This window comes from Alnus glutinosa, chromosome 1, assembly GCF_958979055.1.
Source record: "Alnus glutinosa chromosome 1, dhAlnGlut1.1, whole genome shotgun sequence".
Classification (NCBI taxonomy): domain Eukaryota; kingdom Viridiplantae; phylum Streptophyta; class Magnoliopsida; order Fagales; family Betulaceae; genus Alnus; species Alnus glutinosa.
Genome location: NC_084886.1, coordinates 18,858,517 through 18,875,445, shown reverse-complemented (window position 1 = coordinate 18,875,445; position 16,929 = coordinate 18,858,517). Strand labels below are relative to the sequence as shown.

Sequence of the window (16,929 nt, the reverse complement as noted above, 5' to 3'; positions counted from 1 at the left end):
ATTTTAAGAGGACACAAGGAGAGATCCAAAAAGAGATATGTAGAATTACTTGAAAAATACATGCTTTTTTTAATTATTCTCACATATTAGTTAAAAAATTATATACTTCTCACATTCTAAGAGATACGCGATAATTTGAATCTATGTGCCCTATTTTAAATTTGGATTTAATCATTCTTCGAAGTTTATTTTTCTTTTAATTTTTTTAATTTCTAATTTTTTAATTTTTTAATTTTTTAATTTTTTAATTTTTTAAGAGCAATAAGGATTGGGGCTCCCACAGTGCCACGTCACTCGCCCACCATGTGGTTTTGCACTCCGCAGTTGCTAAAGCACCACCTCCTCCCCTCCCTATTCCTTTGTCCCTTTGTCCCGCTTCTCAGTTCCATTCTCGAACAGTTCCTCGACTGCCTCCGACGGGTAAGGAGCTCTCTTTCTCTATCGCATAATAACTCTTATGCTGCCTTGTCATGGCCCGTCGGCCGGCCGAGGATTAGACCATAGGCCCCCTTTCGTCATTTTATGAGATATTACTATATATGCATTAACGGCAATTGCATAATGTTGGAGCTCTTCATGCATGTAACCCTTTTCTTTCATTTTCTTTTGGTCTCTCAGTATCGTTTGGTATCCTTATTGGGTTTTTACTCATTTGTTTCTTTTGTATAACAATACGAATTTGTGGCGATTCTTGGGGCTACTTGGAATTTGAGGGTAGAAAATGACGAAGAAAGATAATTTTGAAAGCAAGGATAGGTATACAGTAGAGAGCAGCTCTCTTTCTTGACAGATTTCAATGTTTGTAATTCTATTCTGTACCCTCATTAAAAAAAAGGGAAAATAAAAGAACTGGATGTTCTTCTCTATGTTTCAGTTCTTAGCTGTTAAAGAGGGCTTATCGTTTTTTGTCCCGTTGCACTTCTGGGTTAAGCTTTTGGGGCCCAATTTTATGTAAATCCTAATTTTTAATGAGGTTAGTACTTAATTGCAGTGGGCTGCTATGGAATTCCTTTGCTTTACATTTTATTTATTTTGATCCAGATGGCAGCAACAATCAAGAAGTCCTCTTATGCACTGAAAGGAAGGGAAAGTCAAACATCTGGTATGTCTAAATATAAATGGAACCATCAGATGGCTGTTTGTCAGGCTCTACTGCTGTCAATCTAGTTTTTGTAGGAATTGGATTCCTACAAATTACTTACAAATATTTTTATAATATTTTCCAGTATACCGTTAAGTGGCTAAAAATAGTTTTTATCTTTACTAACTAGCTTATTTACTTATTTGAAAAGGCCATTGCTTCCGGTGTATTCATTTACTTCTGAAAGTAGACAGTTACTTTGGACATCTAACATCCATAGCCATCGTGGAAATTCTCATAATTGTTAAGAATAGTTGACCGTACTTTCTTTTTCTATTTGGAGTATCACCACTATTTACTAAACAGAATTACACAGGAGTTAGGACTCATCTTTGCAGTTGAGAGAGAATTTTCTGAAAAATGTGACTTAATAGTTTTCTACATAGAACGCGATTGTTTCTTTTTTAATTTATTTTTGGGCGGGGAGGAGGGGGGTGGGGGATTAATTGAATCTTCTTGTGTATAGTACAAGAATTGGATGGCATGGTAACTTTTATCCACTTTCATATCCTTGTTTCTAGGGGGGATATCAATTGAATTTGTGCATCAGTAGTAATGTTCAGAAGCAACAACATCGTTGCAAGGGTTTTTCAGCGCCAAATCAACACTCCTGCTCCTGGAACTAGTGTATCTTCTTCTTACTGTGGCCATTTGTTATTTTGTATCATTTAGTTTTGCAGCTTCTCCTACTTTGATCATCTTGGTCCTTTATGTATTCTTATTATTATTGATTAGTTGAAGTCTCTAATTAATGATTGAGCTGCATAATGAAGGATTGAACATTATCTGCTGTGAACTTAAGTTGTCTTTTCCTTTGATGTGCGTTTTCACACTCAGTTTTCCTTGTGTCTCTTTGAATCAGAATGTTTCCGTGTCTTGACTTGGTATTTTGGATCTTTCGATGTCTTTATAGTTAGTAACCATCAATCCTAAAAGCTTAAGCTATTACGAAATGGGCCAACAATGCATGTCAAGCTCATAGACACAGCAACATTGACACTTCCCCTCACATCTAGGCCTGCTCAATAACACTGAACTAATTGCACGACTTCCATGTGCAGAACAGATGAAGCTAACAAATAGGTTTTACCAAGGCTTGAACTAAGAACCTCATACACAAAGAAGGCTTGGATACTATCATCTCACCTCCAAGTCTAACAGAATTAGAACCTAGCCAAAACATTAGACAAACAACGAAAAACTAGCCCAAGAATTCCAGCTGAAAGAAAGACAATTTTGCCTGGCGTGTTGTGTCCAAAAACAAACAAACAGAGCTCTAATACCATGTTGAATCATCCTATCAAAACCTTCAGCTATTCGGAAATTGGCCAACGATGCATATTAAGCTCAGATGACATGTGTTTTTTCTTCTTGAAGAACACCTCCTCTTTTCTTATATTTGCCATCTCCTTATCTGTTATACATTTATCAACCATGATATGCAATAATTATAATTGATGACTATTTTTTTTTTTTTTTTTTTTTCAAGTAATTGAAAAATCATTAAAAGCATATGATGCTACTAAGTACACAGGAAAGTATACTAGAGAAGCCACCTAATTAGGAGGGGCAAACAAGAAAATCATGATAACTACTTACTTAAAGAGAGATAAAAGCAGCTGTCCAAAAATAATTGAAGACTAAATATTAGTGCCCAGGAAAAAAATTTCTTAGAATCCTGCATCTCAGGGTGGAAACTTATATGTTTTATCGTATAGTATATTTTAATTTTTATTAGATAATGAAAAGCTTGCTAGAAAATCATTAAAATTATACTGCTAAAAACCCAAATCATTATGTTTTTGCTTGCAGGTTCATTGGGCTAGGCGATTTTATGAGAATTTAGTCCCAAGTTGTACCATATATGATGTTGAGTGCCCAGACCATTTATTCCGCAAATTTACTGATGATGGTCAATACCTTATAAGTTTCAGCAGAAATAATCAGGATCTGATTGTTTACAGACCAACATGGCTTTCTTTCTCATGCAAAGAAGAAGACTGTGATGCTCATGATCTCCCTCCAAAATCAAAGAGATTTGAAAGCTTCTTCACACAGTTATATAGTGTATCACTTGTTTCCTCCAATGAGCTCATATGCAAAGACTTCTTCCTTTACATAGAGCGTAACCAATATGGAATATTTGCTACTTCTACTGCACCAGTTTCTGATGTACCCGCAACTGGAGGAGCTATTCAGGGAGTTCCATATATAGAAAAGCTAACATTCCATCTATTGAGGTATGTGTTCTTGGTTTCTCCTAAGTGGTTTATGATTTTACAAGGGATTCATATGTTGAAGTTTTGAATCACTTGTGGAGGTTGTGCTATGCCCTGAGTTTTATTCTATGTTTTCTGATATAATTAGATTGGGAGATGGAGTCAGACTGGATGAGAAGGTCTTTAACAATGACTTTGTTAATCTGACCCATAACATGGGTGTCTTCTTGTATGATGATTTATTGGCAATTGTGTCACTTCGCAATCAAGCAATACACATTCTCCAAATTAGGGACTCTGGGAACCTTGTGGATGTACGAGCTATTGGGGCATTTTGTCATGAGGATGATGAACTTTTTCTCAATTCAAATGCTCAGGCAAGTGGCATTTATTTTTAAGCTTTCGATGTGACTTCACTAAAGTTCAGCAGGCATTTTACAGATTAGCTTTGGCTTTACTCTTAAAACTTCCTAGAAATATTGGAAAAACCTTATCTTTGGTTAGGTAGACGGGGGAAATCCTCTATGTCAGCTTGTGGAAAAACAGAGAAAAAAGAAGAAGAAAATACTACTTAGGGATTTGTCTAATAGGATAGACCAACAGTACAAAGTTGTGTGTTATCTTTGGCTAAAGTAGGAAAAAAAAGGTTTTGTCTGCTCAATATTTATGCCAAATTTGCTTAACATTGTTGTTAGAGATTGGCAAGGATGCAAAATTGATTGATATATTTAAGATAATGATCATGGAATGTCTCTCAATGGTTTATATTGTCAGCCCTTCATAAAAGATAGTTATCTGTTTGTTGAGAGTTGTCTCAAATTCCTATTTTGAAGAAAATACTTATTTATAGTCTTCTTAGCGAATTTTTCTTGTCTAATTTGTATTTGGACCAGGAGTTTGAAGCCTATAAATAAAATGAGTATTGGTTCTAAAGATTTAGTGGCTTTGAGATAAGCTCAAATAAGGCTTTAACCAAGGTGGCTACTACTATAAAGGAAGTAGTTTTGTTGGCAGCCACACTAACAAAACAAGAGAAGTATTTTCCTTTTCTTTTTTTTGGTAAAAGTTCTCTTTTGTGAGGGTGTGAGGCTTTGGGTGTATTGGGGTTTTGAGTTTGAGTGGTTTTTCTTCATCACTATTTTGCACTACATCTTTTGTTAGTGAATTTCTCCTCTATTGTCTTTGTTCGTGGATGTAGGCTTGACCAGTTGAACCACGTAAATCTTGGAGTCTTGTGTGAGTAACTTATTTTATTCCGCTCTTTCCTACTGTTGTTTGCAATCCAAATATTAATTTGTCATAGCAAACTGGTATCAAAGCCAAGTTCTGCTTCAATTTGGGGTGAGTGTCTTGTAGACTTGACACTTTCGAATTTGGGGCTATTTCAGTTTCGCTTTCAAGTTGTTTGATCAAGCGGCTGGTTATTTCAATAGCCTTCAGATCTGTGGTTGTGCAATCATTTGCTTTGATTTGGATTTAGAGAAGACACCTTTAAACCAATTCAAGCCAATTCAAATCTTGTACACGTGACACTCTTGAATTTGGGCTATTTCAATTTTGCTTTCAAGTTGTTTCAATAGCCTTCAGATCAGTAGTTGTGCAATTATTTGCTTTGATTTGGACTTGGAGAAGACACCTATATACCAATTCAAGCCAAGGTGGAGATTATTGAATGTGGCTTGGATTGAATAGTGGTACACCATAGAGAAATTCTCTTGCCTTGTCATGTATTTGGAGGAGCGTCTCGATGAGGATTTTGTGTTGTCAAGCTTGACGGAATTCAAGTCAAGATGGAGCTATCACGACAAATATTGAATTTTTGATGGAATTTGAGTCAAGGTGGAGATTTATTGAGATTTGTCTCTAATTTCTATTTTGGGAAAAAATACTTATTTCTAGTCTTCTTAGCATGGAAGGAAAGTATTTTCCTTGACTGATTAGTATTCCATGTCCAGCAAAGAATAAGAATTAGAGACACCAGTAAATTAGTATTCATTGTCCAACAAGGAATAGGAATTTGAAAGCCTATAAAAAAGTATGGTTTCTAAAGATGCAGTGGCTTCAGAATAAGCTCACATAGGGCTTTAACCCAAAGTGGCTACTCCCATAAAGTAGTTTTTGGGGCAACCACTCCAAGAGAACTAGAGTTCTTTTGTGAGGTTTTGGGTTTATTGGGCTTTTGAATTTGAGTGGTTTTTCTTCACCACTATTTTGTATTCCTTCTTTTGTTAGTGAATTGCTCCTCAATTATCTCCTTCCGTTGATATAGGCTTGATGCCAAACCACTTGGTTTGCAGCTCTAGGTAGAATCCTTACTTTGGACAATCTCAGGAAGAGGCACATAATCATTGTTGATAGATGCTGCCTATGCAAGCGAGATGGGGAATCAGTAGACCATATTCTTCTACATTGTGATGTGGGATCCGCTCTGTGGAACATCTTCTCTCGCTTTGGTATTTCTTGGGTCATGCCTAGGAGTGTGCTAGACCTTGTTGCTTGTTGGTAGCAGTTTGGGAGTTCAAGGAGCGTTACAACATGGAAGATGGTGCCTATATGCATTTTTTGGTGTATTTGGAGAGAAAGAAACCTTAGGTGTTTTGAGAACCTTGAGAGCTCCCTAGAGGAGGTGTTAGAGTTGTTTCTCCATACGTTGTATCTCTGGTCGATGGATTTTTGTACCCTTTATCCATCAACTTTTTTGATTTTCTTGGTTCTTTTTCCTTTTCTAGTTAGGTGTTTCCTGTTGTATACTTCTAGTGTGCATAGGGGCGCCTTACGCTTTCAATAAAACTAAATTTACTTATAAAAAAAAAGGCTTGATGCCAAACCACATAAATATTATCTTGTGTGATTGACTAATTTTATTTTGCTCCTTTCTATTTCTCTGCGTTCCAAATATCAATTTGTCACAACACTGTTTATTCAAGTGGTCATTTGATACTCATTTAAAGAATGATCAGTTACTTTTTGTGGAGCATATAGAGATCATTTGATCTCGCGCACGGGGCCGGGGCGGGGAGAGAGAGAGAGAGAGAGTGTGTCAATGTGAATATTATCGATTGATTCTATTTTTACATTTATGTAGATCTTTAACTTCTCTCTCTCTCCCCCCCCCCCTCCCTCTTCCCCCTTTTTGTGTGTCTAGGCAATTTGAAATGTTACTTATAGCAACTCATCTCTTCCGTGAAACTTAGAACTATAATCTTGCTTGCTTCTCATCCTAGTCCGACCACTCCTGTGCACTTTGCTCATCAGTTGAAATCAACGGTTAGTGTTAGGGAAACTCTTATTACCACTGAAGGTTCCGAGTGAGCACAAATTCACTGCCCTTTTTTTCTTTTTTTTCTTTTTTTCTTTTTTTGTGTGTGTGTGTGTATAGGTAATTTAAAATTAAGGTTGAATATTGTTAATAATCAAATGGCTTGTGTACGATGATTTCTTACTTTGTGCTAACTATGTGTTTATTTGGAGTTACAGCATTTTAACTTTCCTGAGTATGTATCTTTAATCTAGTTTTTGCCCTTTTTTCTCTTCTTTTTGCTTGGTGTGATGGCCTTCATATTTCTTTGCATTTTATTTCTGTTAGTCTTTGGGGTGATTCGATTGCTGTCTTTTCTGATTTGGATTAAGTTTTATATCATAATTTATTTATGCTTCATCAGATTATATTAATTACTGAGTATTCTCCTCCATATTGTTATCATTTCAATCAACGCAGTTTGGTGAATAAGAACTTTTCCTCACGTGTTATGTGTGGAGCTCTGAACTGACAATTCAGCTATTGATGGCAGTGCATGGCATTTCCTGATAAAAGTAAACTGCCTCAGTTGCTTGAGAATCATGCTCAGAATGGTTTACATCACAGCCAGCCTAATCTAGAAGATTCTTTTCTGAGTGGCATCAAACAACGCCTTCTTTCATTCATATTCCGAGGAATATGGAATGAAGAAAAAGATCAGAGCTTGGTTGGTTTTTTGACTCTCCTTTCTATTTTAGTTTTCATTTCTCAGAATATTTTATCTGAATTATCACATTGTAGGCATTGTTTCAGTTATCTGTGAACAGGACAGTCTATTTTCAAAATCTTCTCTATTTGTACTTCCTTGCAGTTCTCCATGCAGTCATAGCAGTATCCTTCATAAATTTATAATGTTAGTATCTTGCTGTATCTGATAAGAAAGTTATGCGATCTTAAACTCAAATCAATGGAGGATCGACTTCTTGAACCTTGCAACATAAAAAATTCCAAGGAAAGATGAAAGGCAAAGATCACAAAGTCTCCCTGTACTCTATTCCTTATCAGTAATAATGGCCCTGCTGGCAAATTCAGTCATTTCTCCCATCATCATTGATTTTGAAAGTAGTGATATTCTTGTTTCTCAACAGCTTGTTACTAACTTTGAGGCTGGAAGTCATTCTAAACCTTACCATGTGGGCTGGTCTGATAAGGAAATGTACATAGATTTCTCATAAATATTGGGTTGAGTACTCAATTGGCAAAAGCTATCATGACAAAGTCTGATGTGACAGTCTTCCTTTGAATGCATTCCATTTGCTATTAGGCTGACTATGGGAGTCAAAGGGATGCTATAGAAAGAGGCCATACCTTTGCATTTGAGAGAAATAAGAAGAAAAGCCAGCTGGTTCCAACCATATTTAGAGATAGATCTAACCTTGCAATGCCACAAGAGCAAGCCAAAAAGCAATATTGTAAGGAAAAAAAAAAAAAAAAAAAACGGAGGAGATGAAGATTTGAGGGTGTCATTAAATAAAATCATGATGTTTTCCCAAGGAGCAATAACCACTTGTGTATGTGACATGCAACTAGTGCTGAAACTCTGGCTTTGAATTGCCAAGGGTGCACCCCCCCCCCCCCCCCCCCCCCCCCTTTTTTTTTGGTCACATCAATGGGCCTGTGGGTTATGGGCCCTCTCTATACACACCCAATGGGGCCCGCCCACTTATTTGACCCACCTTTTTTCCTTTAATTGAGTGGTTGAATAAGAACGAGTTGGTGTGAAGCTAGGGGCTTGATGTAGACAATTGTGTCAATAGGCCAGTGGTCTCCCAATTTTTGCCGGGTTTGTATTCTTCTTACCGTCTCCATCCTTTTTAGCTCTTGAGTGTTTGTTGGCCCCCCTTGCCGGTGGATGGTTCCCCTTGTACCATCTATGAGGTGGGTGAATCTTTGAAGGGGGATGCTTTGGTTGGGACAGGGGATGGAGAGAATGGAGAGGTGGGGGATGATGACTACTCCATGGTAGTGCTTAGTGCAGCGCAGCTCACACCTGATAAAAGGCTTTTGGAGCTGTTTTCTTCCCTTGAAGAGGGACAACATCATGAGGTTTGTGACGTTGTGGATTCTGCTTCTAAACCAAAGGGGGGGGAGGGAGCTTAAGAATTTGGAATGCTCCATTAACTTTGATGCTAGAGGCAGTGGCTCTAGCTGGGGTAAAGGCAGGACTACTTGGCGGGTTTAGGGTTTCTTTGGGGGTTTAGGGATTTGTTGTGGGTGCCTTGGCGTTTCTCTTTTTTGGGCTTTTTTTGTATGTGTGTGTGTGTGTTCCTTGTGTATACTTCCTGTGTACTTAGGGGCGCCTCACGCTTTTTAATAATATTTGCTTGATTAACTATCACCGGAGTGGGTGGGTCTCCTTTCTCTTCAACCTAGTCTGTGGGTGTGAAGATGATGGGCGTTGGTGCCTCGCTGAGGCTTGTGGTCTCTCCAGTGGTTGGGTACCTTCCTCTATTGTCTTCTTCCTTAGAATTGGGTGAATCTTCGAGGGGAATGTGAAGGGCGATGTGGTACATCACAATCACCTCCTCTTGGGACCCAGCGTCCCTGTTGGCGACCCTCGTAGGATCACCCCGTTCTTGGTGTCTCAGCGAGTGCCCACTAGCGACCCTCATGGGCTTGTGCATGCTTCTCCATCTCAGGCTGGGCAATGACTTTAATACCATTTGTAACGACCCACCCCAACGACACAATATTGTTTGCTTTTGGCTCCCCCTAATCAGACTTCACAGGAGGTCACCCATCCTGATACTACTCTCGCAGAAGCACGTTTAACTGCGGAGTTCTGATAGGTTCATGACCATCACAGCTTTAAAACGCGTTGTGTCAAGAAGGGTGCGAATATACATATAAGCACATCCCATTCTCATACCCAAGATGTGGGACATCACAATTAATGTGTCATTTTGTTGTTGGAAAAGAAAACTTACGTCTAAGAAAGGAAAATACGTATTGAAGAAGAGAAGTATTGAAGAAGAAAACATGTTGAGGAAGGAAAGTTACAATATGCGTTATTTGATTCCTATTATGTAATAAATGCATTTTCCATAATAGGTTATAGAACAATATGCGTTTTTTGATACCTATCAAAAAAAAGTGTACGAAGCACATCATCGGGAATAAGTCAATTTTCCCTTCTTTCCTTGCCCATTTTTCTGTCTTTCTTTTCAACTCTGTAGCATAAATAAGTCTATATCTGAGTCTACTTGGTTAATGATTGCATTTATTGCAGTTAGGTCCACTAGAATTCTAGAAAAGGCCTATGATTATAAAAGGTTGGGAATGAATCTTGTTGAAGTCAGACTGTGTTTTGGTATTGACATTATTATCTTGTAAAAGCTGAGGCTTTTTGGCCTATTATTGGGTATTTACAGTTTTAAGGCACCATTGTGTTTAATACAAGAAGCTTTTAATCAAGATCAAACAATCTATTTTTTCCTTTCTCTTATTAGTCTGCTGGAATATGTCTTCCAATTTGCGTGCTTTAGTGAATGGTTCCATGTTATATGCTTAGTTGGGCACTTCCTGTTTGTGTGATAATATTCTATTTCTATTTTTTTTAAGATTTTATTTGAATAATTTTTGGTGGAGCTATATTGCTTTTCACTTGTCATTAGCCTTGATGAAATCAAGCTTGGTGACTGCAACAAAGTTTGCACCTAATTATATGTCTTTTTCATTGTTTTAATTGCACTATCTTTTGGCTTCCACAGAGGGCCCAGGGCTTGAAGAAGAAATTTTATTTCCATTTTCAAGATTATGTGAACTTGATTATGTGGAAGGTAGTTTCTTAACTGTTATTGTATGCATGTTTATGTGGTGGTTTTGCAACATTACTTAAATGTGAACATCACTTTCATATCTTGTTATTACATATTTTCTCATGCATATTGAACAAATTTTATGGTGCACATCAAATATGACACTGAACCAGTTTGTTTATGCACTACTCTGGACAGGTACAGTTCTTGGACCGGCACCACCTGCTAATCAAGTTTGGTAGTGTGGATGGAGTGGTGAGGTTTTCTTCTTCTTTCTAATATTCTGGTTTCTATCACATAAACTACTGCCTTTTGCCACGGTTTTCCAAATAATGTGGGAACTACAGGACTGCACTGGGGAATGAGCCTTTTAATCACAGTAGTTGGACTTTTCTGTGGTTTCAATAGATGTGATTATATCTTGATATTACTTTTTAGATGTGTCTATGATTGTAATTTACATCATTTTCACTTTTTGAACTTTTTTTGTCTGTAGTGGTGAATTGTCAGTCCTGGCTTCATTGATTTTCAGCAACTTTATAGAACTTCAACCATGAACTTTTTGTAACACCATTAGTAAGCCTTGAGACAACTTTTTTTTTTTTTTGTCCAGCCTTTTCGACCATAAAACCATGACCGTAGCTTACCCCAAGCGCTAGAATAACCAACTAAGATTCAATCTTTTCAAGTTTAAATCAATCTTTCCAGCCTCTAAACCTAAGATTCCTAATGTTGCTGTTCGACCATAAAATCATCAGGAACTCTTTGGGCCACAAAATCTTTCAAGAAATTAGCTTAAGAGTCCTTTGTTGCTGCTGTCCTGCACAATTTAGTATCAGAGCTCTTTGGGCCATAAAAGCTTCCAAGAAATTAGCCTAAGAGTCCTCTGTTGCTGCTGTCTTGTGTCAATTTGGCATCAGAGCTTTTTGTCCCACGTCACATAATTTGCATATCATGGATAGAAAGTAGAAGGCTGTGACTCAGAAATATGGAAGGGACACAATTCTCTTGCAATTGGAGTTTTCTTCTATGCTTGCCATTCTTACCATAGATCCTATGATGCAGTATGGACACGAAACCTGCTCCTGAAAGGCCCATCAATTCCATTCCAACAATAGACTCTGTGATGCATTATGGAGATCAAACTTCCTTTTGAAAGACCGTTTGATGCATTTTGGAAATCAAACCAGCTCCCGAAAGAGCCAAATAGGTATTCCCATATTTCTAAAAGGAAAACAAATGCTAGAGAGTCCCAGTTAGTTGAGTGTGGACCTTGATATCCATTAATAGACTAATTTGGTTTCTCCGTTTGCTAGCTTAAGCTTTGTGTTGGATGTTTTAACATGGGATATTATTGCTTACCGTATCAAGAAACTTTAGCGGGATTTCATGTGGGGCGGAGTTGGTGATGAGTTTAAATACAATTTCGTTAGTTGTTCCAAGATTTGTCCTCCGTTTTCCTCAGGCAGTTTGAGGGTTAAAAACTTGCTTTTGTTTACCGAGCTCTTTTGGTGAAATGATTATAGCGTTGTGCCGCAGAGAGGGGCTTTGTGGAGATTGGTGGTGGAAGCTAAACTAAACAACGTATGGATAAGATAGTGTTCCAATGTAGTGTTTGGCTCCTATGGGGTGGGCATATGGAAAAATGCTAGGAGAGGGTGAGGGGATTTCTTTAGATTTGTGAGATTTGAGGTGGGAGATGGGACTAAGATTAGGTTTTGGCATGATGTATGGTGTGGAGTACAAACCTTGAAGGCAGTTTTCTCGGTGTTGTTTAGTATTACTCGATATAGGGAGGCCTCGGTGGCAGACCACATGTTTTCTAATGGCACCTGTTAATGGAATCACTTTCATCAGTGCATGATTGGGAGGTGGAAATGGTATCCACTTTCTTTAATCTCTTGCACTCTATCAGGTTGAGTCGAGGTGGCGAGGATAGAATTTTTCCACCCTTCCAAAAGGCAGACGTTCGATGTTAGATCTTTTTATCATGTGCTTAGCCCTGCTGGCTCTTCTTTCCTAGAGCATTTGGAGGAATAAGGCCACTTCGAGAGTGGCATTCTTTATTTTGACAACAACAATAAGGAATATATCGACTTTGGATAACCTAAGAAAGAGTCACACCGTAGTGTTGGATTGGTATTGCATGTGCGAGAAGGACTTGGAATCCGTCGATCATCTTTTGCTCCATCGAAGTAGTTAGAGATTTGTGGGTATCGGTTTTCCGTCTTTTCAAGATATAGTGGGTCATGCCCAATGGGTGGTGGAGTTATTGGCTAGTTGGAGAAGCCAGGTTGGTAGCCACCATAATATAGAAGTTTGGAGGACGGTTCCTCGTTGCTTGATGTGATGTATTTGGAGAGAATGCAATGCCTGGAATTTGGAATATTGTGAGAGAACGATGGTTGAGTCAAAAGTTCTTTTGTTCAAAACTCTTGGGTGGATGGTTGCTTTAAGCAGTTCTCACTTTTCTAAACCGTCAGGGTGCAACTTAGTGGTCAAATGGTGGGTTTGGGATGAGCCATAGACTTGGATATTCTTGGTTTGATTCTGTAGTAGGAGTTTCCTTGGATTACTTGATAAACGGATCTGGCGGGTGGGTCATGTATCCAGGGTTTACTCCCCCATGGGTGGGTTCGAAGGGCCTTGCCTTGGTGAGATTATATGTTTTCTTTGGAAAAAAAAGAAAGGAAAAAAGAAAGAAAAAGGAAGGTTATCACTTTTCTAATTTTCTAGAATTTTTGGATTTGTGTTCTTCTCCGTAATTGGGTCTCTTTTGTATACTTCCTATATACTTGGGTTGCACTCCTTTCCGCTTTCTAATAAAATTGAATTACTTATTAAAAAAATACTGATTAGTTCCTTTTGATTCTCAAGTGGTCTAGTCTTTAGGCTAATCACCGTTCAGTTCAGTTTATCATCTTCATGGTGGCTCTCGGAGCTTTCAACTGATAACCACTTAAATTGACAGAGTGGTGGAGCTTAATCTAGTTGTGGATTCCTAAAAATTTAATCTTGGTTATTGAACTTTCACTTTCTTGATAAGAATAAGCATTGTGCTCTTTATTGAATACTGTTAAAAATATTTGTGGTGATTTACTTGTTTGAATCTTCAGGTATCACGAAATGCTGATCAGCATCCAGCTTTTTTTGCTGTATATAACATGGAGACAACTGAAATTGTTGCATTTTATCAGGTAAATTATTACTGAGTTGTATGTTTATCAAGTAGAACTTGGTGTATCCTCTGGCATATTTTCTCTTTTTACAGAATTCTGCGGAGGACCTTTATCTCTTGTTTGAGCAGTTCTCTGACCACTTTCACGCGGCATCAAGAAATTCTTTGTATATGAATTTCATATCATCTCCCTCAAATAACATTCATTCTCTGGAGCAACTAAGATGTATAAAAAATAAAGCAAGTAGCTCTTCACAGGTAAAGTTTCATCATTAGCACTCAGTTACAAGTTTGATCAATGGCTCTTTTGGTCACGTAGTCTATGTAATTTTGTCCCATACCCTCATATCTCATCAGCTAATGAATTCTGCAGTTTGTGAAGAAGATGCTGAGCTCTTTGCCATTCAGTTGTCAGTCACAGAGTCCTTCTCCATATTTTGACCAATCTCTCTTTCGGTTTGATGAAAAGGTTTGATAAAAAAAAAACTATTGCATTTCTCCCCTCTTTTTTCCACGCCATGAGTTACCCAGTACTTGTTTTGTAATGGTATGTTGGGAATGCTCTTTGTGGCTTGCCTTATGACAAGCTAAATAGAGACTGAAACCTGACCATCAAGCTAACCAACTAATTTTGTGTTTTTCTCTTCCTAATGCTAGTAAGATGCAATTTGTGATTATGGTTTTCTCCATTTTAATTGATCTGCTGTTGCAGCTGATTTCTGCAACCGACCGGCATAGACAGTCGGCAGACCATCCCATCAAATTCATTTTAAGAAGGCAACCATATTCCCTCAAATTTAAGATTAAACCAGGTATATGTCTTTACCTTGTAGTGGCTTCATAAAACATAATGGTCTGGACATCGACAGTACAACATTTCTAGGGAGTGGTAGTTGAATCATCAGGCAAAGCTTTTCCCTTTTGTCTTTCTTCGTTTTTACCCTTCTTCAATCGTTTGCAAGATATTCATGGATAGGGATTTTCTTTCTTTCTTTTTATGAATTCCATAAATTCATATTTCATTTACACCATATTGAGCTTCTGCTTGTATTACTGACATTGACGTGTAATCCCCCCCCTTGATGGGTTAAGTTTTGGAGTAGGCACAGATTATAATTATTCTCTGGCTTTACAATTAGGTCCTGAAGCTGGTAGCACAGATGGTCGGACCAAAAAGATCTCCTCATTCCTTTTCCATCCATTTTTCCCTCTGGCTCTCTCCATTCAGCACAGTTTGTCCCCGCAGCCATCAGTTGTGAATATTCATTTCCGGAGATGAAGCTCCTATACATCTTCCTTGGCTGCTTGCTCCTATTTGTAAACGGCCTTTAACGAGATTGTAGATTAACTAAGAGGAGTGTATATTTATTTGGAAATTGTACAGTATTTTAGAATCGATGTTGTAGTTGTACTATATAGCCCCTCCCATTGGATGGGTTGACGCATCCAGAAAATCACCAGAGAAATTTGAGTAAACTGCCGGGCTCAGTCTCTCTATCTCACTCCAAAACTCCAATTGCATTAATGTTGCCTTTTATATAAATTATATAATATTGAACATTTGACATATATATATTATTACTTTACATGTACATATACGTTTGAATATTTCATATGATTTATATGTAAGGTCCCTAAGTTACATTGTATTTGATTAAGGTGTGAGTAATGAGATTATCACACAAAAAATCATAGTCATAGGTCCTTATAATTTATAAAAGATTGTTTGTAGTCATAAATGGAATTAGGAAATCCATCTATACTATAACATGTCAACCTTAATGATCTATCTTGATTAGGAGAAACAAGAATGACTTCGGGTTGATATATTGGTGTAATTAACACATCTAGTTTATCCCTTAAAGACTCACATCTAGTAGCTTAGGGGATGTCGATTTCGATTTGTAAGTACCTTGAATATGTTAGTTTAATTAATCTAGGCTTGTTTATCTTGATTAAATTTTTTCTAGGATCAGTATTCTGTTGTGCATACTATGATTGAGGAATGTTAGAACTCATTTTAGTGTTCTTCTGATGTTCATATGGAAGGACATAGATGTAATAAAAAAATTAAAAAATTGCATCTATATCATCCAAAAGGACATAGATGCAATTTTTTTTTATTACATTTATGTCCTTTTAGATGGACACCAAAAATATATTAAAATAAGCTTTAGCATTCCTCTACTTTGATTAAGGCCATCTCCAGCAGTTGGAGTTAAAATAGCTACTTAAAAAGTATCAATCTCTACTTTAACCATTGGCTATCTTAAAAACACTCATACAATAATCTCTATTCCACTCTTCATTTTTTTAAAATATTGTTGTTTAATCTTTTTCTTTATTATTATTATTTTTTTTCACTTCTCCCTCTCACTCTCCGGTCTCCCCCAACCCCAACCCGTCTCATTTCTTTGAGTATTCGAACATAGCAAAATGGAAGGAATCCCAACAGAGCCGAAGCCGAGCGATCGAGGATTTGCGATGAGGATCGGCGAGCGTCGAGATGATCGACGACGAGGAACCAAAACCTAGACGAGTCGAGGATTTGGCGGGCCCTGGCAATGACGATGCAGAGATCGGATCCGACAGCGACGGCTTAGTCGATAGAGGCGTGGATTTTGGTGTGGGGGAGGAAGGCAACGGCGTGCTGGAGGTCGAGCATCTCGCCGCGAAGCTTGTCGGGCTTGATGTCGACGAGGACGAGCTCATCGGCGAGGTCTTGGATGAGAACAACAACGTTGCTAGGGATGGAGGAAAGAAGGGCAGTGGTGGTGACCGAGAGGGGCGGAGGAAAGAAGGGCATCAGGACCGGGAGGGACGAAGGGGGAGAGTGAGAGAGTGAGATAATATTAATAAAAAAATGTTTGTAGTGTTGAACAGTGAATAGCCATTGTTGGCTATTTACTGTTCACTGTTAAGGAAAAATGGTTAAAGTAGCTAATTTGTTGGAGAAGAAAAAAGGCTAAAAATAGTTAAATTTAACTTTTTGGCTAAAGTAGAGAATATGCCGGAGATGTAATGCATGATGACCAAACATATTTTTCTAACATGGGTATCACTTTGAGCACTCTCCTACAACATTCCCGTCTTGTAACTTTGTAATGAGGATTTTGGAGATATTCCAGTTTACCCATGCTCAGCTCTGCAAATCCTCCCTGACAAAAAAATAAATGTATTCTTATAGTAATAATCTCAAAAATATTAAAAAGAAAAAGGAAAGGAAGCAATACAAAAGGTCGCTGCTTGTCCTCACTTTAATTTAAAGCTGTCAATTTTTGACATGAAACTAGTAAGTTAGGATTGAAGATTTGGACCCGTTTAATTAAACGTAT

The 16,929-nt window shown here is 37.8% G+C and overlaps 1 protein-coding gene across 5 annotated transcripts; it reads left to right on the top strand.

The window, feature by feature from the left end:
• The first annotated feature begins 321 nt into the window (after window positions 1–321).
• Window positions 322–15,070, top strand: LOC133876145 (light-mediated development protein DET1). Of its 5 annotated transcripts, XM_062314444.1 has the most exons (15): window positions 401–420; window positions 719–756; window positions 875–951; window positions 1,042–1,102; window positions 1,663–1,768; window positions 2,954–3,381; window positions 3,509–3,737; window positions 7,152–7,325; window positions 10,369–10,437; window positions 10,615–10,671; window positions 13,533–13,613; window positions 13,688–13,852; window positions 13,968–14,063; window positions 14,307–14,406; window positions 14,734–15,070. In XM_062314444.1, the coding sequence occupies exons 5-15, from the start codon at window positions 1,697–1,699 to the stop codon at window positions 14,871–14,873; spliced, it is 1,611 nt and encodes a 536-aa protein (XP_062170428.1). In that variant the 5' UTR covers window positions 401–420; window positions 719–756; window positions 875–951; window positions 1,042–1,102; window positions 1,663–1,696; the 3' UTR covers window positions 14,874–15,070. The 5 variants fall into 5 exon arrangements, with proteins under 5 accessions (XP_062170415.1, XP_062170420.1, XP_062170428.1 ...); XM_062314436.1 differs by lacking the exon at window positions 875–951 and having other exon boundaries at window positions 365–420; XM_062314440.1 differs by lacking the exon at window positions 401–420 and having other exon boundaries at window positions 441–756.
• Window positions 15,071–16,929: the final 1,859 nt, after the last annotated feature.

What these genes read in the sequence shown, in the direction of transcription:
- LOC133876145 (XM_062314431.1), top strand. Translation starts at nt 1,697, where the DNA reads ATGTTCAGAAGCAACAACATCGTTGCAAGGGTTTTTCAGCGCCAAATC. An exon ending in CTCCTGCTCCTGGAACTAGT is followed by an intron (nt 1,769 to 2,953) that starts GTATCTTCTTCT and finishes TTTTGCTTGCAG; the next exon opens with GTTCATTGGGCTAGGCGATT. An exon ending in CTAACATTCCATCTATTGAG is followed by an intron (nt 3,382 to 3,508) that starts GTATGTGTTCTT and finishes TGATATAATTAG; the next exon opens with ATTGGGAGATGGAGTCAGAC.